General features: G+C 52.9%; 1 protein-coding gene across 1 annotated transcript; it reads right to left on the bottom strand.

Annotated features, from left to right (window-relative positions):
• Positions 1–254: 254 nt before the first annotated feature.
• Positions 255–6,288, bottom strand: HSD17B7 (hydroxysteroid 17-beta dehydrogenase 7). The gene is made up of 9 exons (XM_032118349.1): positions 6,205–6,288; positions 5,898–6,101; positions 5,701–5,793; positions 4,710–4,824; positions 4,056–4,250; positions 3,093–3,197; positions 2,009–2,065; positions 1,637–1,735; positions 255–1,228 (listed from the first exon to the last, which is right to left on the bottom strand). The coding sequence occupies exons 1-9, from the start codon at positions 6,237–6,239 to the stop codon at positions 1,133–1,135; spliced, it is 999 nt and encodes a 332-aa protein (XP_031974240.1). The 5' UTR covers positions 6,240–6,288; the 3' UTR covers positions 255–1,132.
• Between the last annotated feature and the right edge of the window lie 913 nt (positions 6,289–7,201).

Genomic DNA, 7,201 nt, shown 5'->3' with positions numbered 1-7,201 from the left:
TAGTCTCAGACTTCCTACAGGGGCTCAGCACACAAAACCACACTGAAGTCTTCAGAAATCACTCACATCTTTCCTTAACTAAAGAAGTAAGCCAGAAAGGTGGTTAACAGCTCTCCTGAGGCAGAGAGGAGACTCCACACTTCCCAGGTACATACAGGTTTATAGCACAAGGCGACAAACCAAACTTCCTTCCAGCCCTCCAAGTCAAAAGTAGACGGACACTGGAATAAAAACACCACTGCATCAAGGACAAGTCAGTTTCAGTCATTTATTCGTTACAGCACTTGAAGTTACTTGGTGGCAGGTACTTGGTGAGGGTCTCCAGATGAACAACAGGAAGAATGGTTGGTACAATAGTTTGATATAAAAAGAGTTAAATAGATAAAACAACATGGTAACCTCTCACTCTTGCTCCAAACAGAGCAGACTGGCCCTGAGTCCAGGTTAACATCATCCTTTCCAGCCAGTCATGGTTAAAACCCTTAAGTGCCCATACCCAGGGGACAGCAAGGCATCTGTTCTCACAGTTGAGGCAGGTGTGTGCTTCTCATGCCAGCTCTTCAGGAGCTTGGTTTCAGCTGCTGTGCAGACCCCACCTGCCAGTAAGGTTCAATCTTGTTAAGCAGGTCTGCACAGCCAGCCCCAGGTTTGGTGAACAAGTTTAAGAGCAGCTCTGCTGAAGGTGAGCCTTCAAGTACGTCAGGATCAGCCACAGGTGGTGTGTTTGAGCCACCTACAAACACCAGCAGAGCCAAGATGCAGGGCAGCACCCCAGACTGCTGCCTTTACTGCACTGAGCCAGATTGAAACCACAGGTTTTGAGGCTGTTCCTGAACCGTGCACAGTTCAGTCATGCTTTTGCAAGACACTGCTTTGCAACTGTGTTAAGACAGACTCTGCCTGCTCAAGGTGTCCAGTTTTATGCCAAAAGAAAAATCCCATAGTAAAAGGTCTAAGTATTTCTCCTCAGTTTTCACACTTCCATTTTCAGGAACTGTTCACCTCCTGACAAGAAGGAAGATTGTGTGTGAAGCCGTGTGCCTGCAGAACAGCTGGCAACACAAGTAGCACCAGAATGAAGAAATCCTGTGTTACTGATAAAACACTCTCACCCCCCTGAGACTGGCTTTACTTAATCTAAGAGATCACGGTATTTCTCTAGAGTCTGCTCCTCCAGTTCCAACAGCTTCTGGTAAAACTTCTCAGCAGTGTCTTCATCCACATCCATCTGGAAGACAAGGAGAACAACACTGTGAGACCATCACCATGGTGGCAGCCAGTGCAGACACTGAGGACAGCTCTGGGGATAAGCAGGGTGCATTTCCAGACCTTCCACCTTCACAAAGAGCCAGCTAAAGACATCTGTCAGCAGGGCATAAACCAGAACATATTTTGGGGAAGCATCATTACACACTTAACCTGTTCTAATCATCATTTCCGTTATTTTCCAGACTCCAGCCTAAGCCAGGAGTTACTCTAGGAAACACTGCAGATAACCCCATGTCCCTCCCTGCTGCTCAGCATTCAGCAAGCACCTTGCTTCCACAGGACACCCTCGGCACCAACCCTCCCATGCAAAGCAGATGGCAGACCCCCAGCCAAGTCCCCTGCAGCAGGAAGCTCCCTCTCCATTTACCTTTCGAGGCTCCACGTAGCATTTCCCCAGTCCAGAAGTGCAGCTGTGGTACTTGGCGAGAGAATCCAGGTATTCCGGCTTCTGTTTGAACAGCCACACCTGGGAAGAGCAGCACAAAGATGTTCTCCTCTGACCGAGATCTTTCCCCAAAATCATTTATTTTGTGGGTACTGAATGAAGGTCATAGAGCACCACATGGCAGATCAGCCCTGGGGACAGCTGGCGCCCCACACTCACTGCTGTATGGTATTTGGGGGTCAAATACAGCACTCACCCACCAGCCTTGCTGAGAGGCTCTTTGCTCAAGCCACAAGACCCCAGAAGAGCTACCCAGAAGGAAGGAATATTAAAATCAGGTTGTGAACTACTTACGTGAGCTTCTGCTCCATTATAAGGTGTCAGAGTATAAGTTTTGGCAAAAAATCGGATCTGAGGGGAAAAGAAGGACATGACAGAACCTGTATTGTGGCCCAAGGTTTGTTGGCAAGCCCTGAGCAGCCCAAACACTCCAGATAATCTACCAGAGGTACAAATGCTTCTCAAAGTGGGCAATAGGTAACACTGCACACTGAGTAAAGCATCCCTTTATCACCACAAACTGCTCTCTGGAGCCCCCCAGCAAGTGTCACTCCCCGCTCCCACACAGAGCTCACCCCAAGGCAGGAGCCAACAGGCCACACACACCTTGCAGGTGCCTCTTCTGGAATGGTCTCAAGTGCAGGAATGGCAAGAGGCAGAGGGGATCTGCAGGACTGCCAGTTTTGAGGACAACTGAGAAGGCATTGCCTCTCTGCTGCCGGGAGAAATGTGATCCATCAGGATCAGCTGCTGCAACTGGGGCAGCTAAAGATGAGAGGCCACTCTTGCAGCAAGAGCATCAAGGCTCAGAGGATGCAGCCTTCAGGGACAGAACTGCAGTGAACCTGAAAGCTGAAGGCCGGAGGAAGAAAGACAAGGAAACTTTTGGGGAAGCAGGGGGAGAGGCAATAGAGAGCAGGAGGCTTTGCTTTCCATAGGGTTGGAAAGAAAAATGCAACACTGCCTTCTAGAGGAATAGAAAGAACAAGACTGAAAAACAAGCTGTTCTAGAAATGAACAGCATTTCAAAGCACAGGGGCCAAGCTGGGGCCAAGTCCTGAGCTCTGCTGCCAGCAAAATAGTGATGTTTCACAAGCCCAAGCAGAACTGGCAAACCTTCCAAGGGGAGCCTTGACAAACACTGCTGTGCCTGAAGGGCTGAACCCTGCCCCTGTGCACAGTGTCCAACCTCCAAACTCAGCTTGGAAATCAGGGCCCCAGGATGAGAAAGGGAACGTTTGCAGAGGGTCCAGCCTGCCCAGCCCAACAGAAGGAAGAACTCTGTATCAGCACAGGCAGCAAGCAGCCAGAAGTGTGCTTGTACATCACTTGCAGTGAAGTGTGTCACAGCCCAGAACCAGGCAGGACATCCACTTACCAACCACATGATGGGCATGAGGAGCTTCCACAGAAAAACAGGCAGAATTCTGTAGGTCATGTTGGACATAACAAGCCCCGGACAAACAACACTGGAATACAGACCCTGCAGAGAGAAAACCAAGTCAGTGTGCAATTACACCACAGTTAAGAGAATGGGTCACACGCCTTCTCTCCCAGTACTCCTCAGCAAGAGAGAGTGTGTATAGACATCAGACAGTAATACTCCACTAAGTACCAGGGCAGAGAGCAATTAGATGTAGTGATTTTTAAGAGGTTCAAATTGGAAACATCTGCGTTAAATCCATGCCCATTATAAACTCACAGGATAGAAAACGCAGCCTCCTGGTGCAATCTCCATGCAGCTCAGCACCCACAGCAGATACCCCACAAATTACAGCCCTCTCAGACCAAAGGCTACCTCTTCTTTGGAGATAAGAGCTCAGCCTTTTAGGACTAAACCATTTTCTCTTAAGTGTTTGAGAACAGCACAACCGCTACTGCTGGACCAGGGCTGCAGCTGCCAACAAAATCCATCAATCCCCAGGAGAGGAAGGGCACCTCAGTGTGACAAACCTGAGCAGCAGCACAGAGCCATCAGCAGAGCCTGCACCTCCAGTGCTTGCAGGCAGCACCGGGAGTGTAAAAAGCAGATCTTTGCTCTTTTAACACCAATTCTTTGGTCTAAAGAGACAGAACTTGCAAAGTAGGGACTATGCCTAAAATCTCCTGATTTGGGAAGTTTTTCTGGCAAGAACTCCAGAATCTGGCAATCTCTCTGGCAGATTCTCCACCCCCTACACCACCAGTTCAACCTCAGCCACGTTCAGCTCTTACCTGTGCACTAAGGAACGCAGCAGATTGCTATGAGTGAATGAATGCAACTAGGTAACAACAGTGTAATGATAATTACAAACAGTAGCAGCTTGTTAGGTTTCTTCAGAAACACAAACCCCATCATCACCTGAGTATTAAATTTCCTGTTCAGAACCACACTTGTCAGGTCAGTAGCATATTTAGAGGAACTGTATGATTCCTGCCCCTTGGCATGCTGATAGTCAGAGAGGCTGAAGGCAGACTCCCTGGCATTGCTGGAGGAGGTCCAGATGAGTCGTGAGGGCTTCTCGTTACCGCAGAGCAGAGACTGAAGCTGACGAACCTGAAAAAGAGTTGTTAACTTATTTAACACATCAATTTCCCAGTCTTAGGGCATAACTTGACAGTATTTACAGGCTTCTCTCAGCTGTCTTGGCCAGCTTTTCCTAGACTAGCCAAAAGCAGACACTTGTACAAGCAGCTGTCATTCTCTTGGACAGCTCAGTTGAGCACCTCAGAATTTAATACAACCAAGCCTTAGTATTTGTCCTGGATGGAGAACTACATATGATTTACCTCGATCTGCTGCTGGCTCACTAGAGTAACCTCAAAATTAAATCAACTCTTGCAACGAAAGTCACCATTTATTGCTATTTAAACGAATGTCAAGGCCTTTATCTGTCATTCTTTATCTGTCAGGCTGCAGCATCTAAACCTGTGAGAACTGATTCATCTGTACTGCCCAGACCCATCCCTACCCACATCAAACATCAAAGGGTTCAATCTCCATACGAAGCCTCACCAGGATAAAGTGTCCAAAGAGGTTGGTAGCAAACACCTCCTGAAGTCCATCTCCATTCAGCCTGTCCGTCTGGGTCATGATGCCTTCTGCAGTGGTCAGCATGTGAAGCACCTTCCTAGAAGCCAAGGACAGGAGTTAGTGAAAGACACTGCCAGGAGAAATCTACCACTCCCCCACTTCAGCCCTTTGGAAACACCCCCCACCTCACAGGCTCCACACAGATTCACCTTCAAGGAAAACATCAAACCATGAAAAAAAAGATGGGAAAAGTTTACAGACTATCCCAGGTCCTTTATTTGCAAGTGTCTCAATATTGACTAGACCAGAGAAGACTTGTCCCTTCCTTCACTCTCCCATGGTAAAGTACCGTTAAAAACATCTCTTTCCTTCATTTCACGCTCAGATAACTTAAGTTCCAGCATGGAACTAAGCCCTCTGGCCATACCTAATGCAGGCAAGGAAACCAGTCTGGCATCAGTGCTCAACACCCCAACAGTTCTATTAGACTTGACACAAGTCACTGTGCTCCCCAGCTCAGCCTCCCCGTGTTGCTGATCCAAAAAGCTGATGTTTATACCAACACCATCAGCTTCACAAGATACTGTGATCCACAGGTATTAAAAACTACAAAAACCTACACTGGCATGAGAACAACAGTAAGGAGACCCAGTATGACTAAACTTCAACACAGCAGCATTTCTCACGCAGTGCCGGGGCTGCAGGCTTTGGGTGGCCTCTTGCCCTCCCCTTGCACACAGCAGGCCTCACCTGGGATCAGAAGAGGCACTGGGTGCCTTGGACCATCCCAGCACGGCACTCAGTCGCCAAACCCACCCCACAAAAGACCATGCATCCCACAGGGACGTGCTCTATGTCACACCAGGAAGAGAGATAGGCTCTTCAGCACCGGACCCAAGGGCACGTCTTGACGATGCCAGCACCCCGAGCTTCCCACAAAAGGGGAGCTGGAACCCCCGGCAACATCTCCTACCCGGTGAGGAGACCATGCCAGAGAGCCTTGAAGTTCACGTGCGGGTTGGGCATGATCCCAGCGTTGAGGTAGACAAAATCCAGGCGCTGAAACCTGTGTGGAGAAGAGCAGAGGAGTCGGGGTTGGAGGGGGGACAGGGGTGTCCAGCGGGGCGGAGCGCGGGCAGGGGGGTGTCTGATGGGGCGGAGATCCCATACCTGCAGCGGAGCTCACGGGCGGCCCGCAGGATGGAGGCCAGGCTGCCCAGGTCCACTTCCACGGTGGAGACCTGGGCGGCGGGGTGGGTGGCCAGGATGAGATCCCGCGTGGCTTCGCTCTTCTGCACGTTGCGGCAGGCGATGCAGAGGTGGATACGGCCATCCTCCTCCAGCAGCCGCTGGCACAGCGCGAGCCCCACGCCGCTGCAAAGGGACGGTGTCAGAGAGAGCCCTGCCCAGGCCCGCCCGCCCGCCCCTCCCAGCCTCCCGGCCCCCGGCGGTCCGGCCGGTCGGTCCCGGCGCTCACCCGCTGGCACCGGTCACCAGCACCACGCGCTCCATGACTGCCCCGCGCCCCCGCCCCCCGCGCTATAAGGGCTGCGCGCGCCCGGGCCCCGCCCCGCCCCGCCCAGCAGCCAATGGGAGCGCAGCAGGGGGGCGGGGCCCGCACCGCCGGTGGCGTGATGGTGAGCCGAGCGCGGGGGGCGGGGCTACACCGGCACGCGCCCCAGGCCACGCCTCCCGCGCGTGCGGGACACGCCCCGGCCCAACGGCCGCGCCCACAGCGCGGTGGCCCCGCCCACTCCGCTCGGGTCTCCCTGCTGCCTTGCCTTGCTTTCCTTTTCCTTTTCCTTTTCCTTTTCCTTTTCCTTTTCCTTTTCCTTTTCCTTTTCCTTTTCCTTTTCCCCTTCCCGGCCAAGAGGAGCCCGTTGTGTCCCTCACTGCCGCTCCGCTCAGCCCCCCAGCCCTTGCCCCACAGGAACGTTTTGCAGCCCAGAGGAAATGCCCACCAGGGCCCCGTTTCTCGGCGCCGCCGTGGCAGGGAGGTCTGGGCGCGCAGGGCGCTCCGGGACACCTCATGTAGAGCCGTGCTTCTGCAGGGTCCCAGCGGGAGCAGGGGATGGGCACACCAGCCCCCACAGCTGCCCCCAGACAGCTCAGTGTGTGGTTGAACACTGCGGGGCCGTGCAGACCGTGCAGGGTGCCCGGGCCCTGGGAGCTGCAGATGTGCCCCTGCGTGCCGCAGTGCTCCCGGCTTGCTGAGGCGGGGCTGGGATGGGCCACAGCTCACCCTGAGCACGGAGAGGGCACCCGAGGGATACCAATTCCATTACAGGAACAAAGCCTGTCCTCGTCTTCGACACACTCAGGAGGGATGAGACATCCTCTGTCGCGGCCAGCAGGACCACACGGGAGACCAGCCAGTCTCTCTGCAGGGCACAGCCCTCCCCTCTCCCAGAGCCCCTGTCCTGCCCCGGTCCTGCTGGTGGACATGTCCTGATGTTGCTGAGCCTGCAACAGAG

The sequence above is a fragment of the Corvus moneduloides genome, chromosome 9 (genome assembly GCF_009650955.1).
Source record: "Corvus moneduloides isolate bCorMon1 chromosome 9, bCorMon1.pri, whole genome shotgun sequence".
NCBI classification, from domain to species: Eukaryota; Metazoa; Chordata; class Aves; order Passeriformes; family Corvidae; genus Corvus; species Corvus moneduloides.
Note: the sequence above shows the minus strand (reverse complement) of the source record. Positions and strands in the feature narration are given on the sequence as shown.

Excerpts from the sequence above, each read along its gene's own strand:
- HSD17B7 (XM_032118349.1), bottom strand. The coding sequence starts at position 6,239 with ATGGAGCGCGTGGTGCTGGTGACCGGTGCCAGCGG. Across the intron at positions 6,102-6,204 it reads CTGGTGACCGGTGCCAGCGG|CGGCGTGGGGCTCGCGCTGT; the intron begins GTGAGCGCCGGG and ends GTCCCTTTGCAG. Across the intron at positions 1,229-1,636 it reads GCTACGTGGAGCCTCGAAAG|ATGGATGTGGATGAAGACAC; the intron begins GTAAATGGAGAG and ends CTTGTCTTCCAG.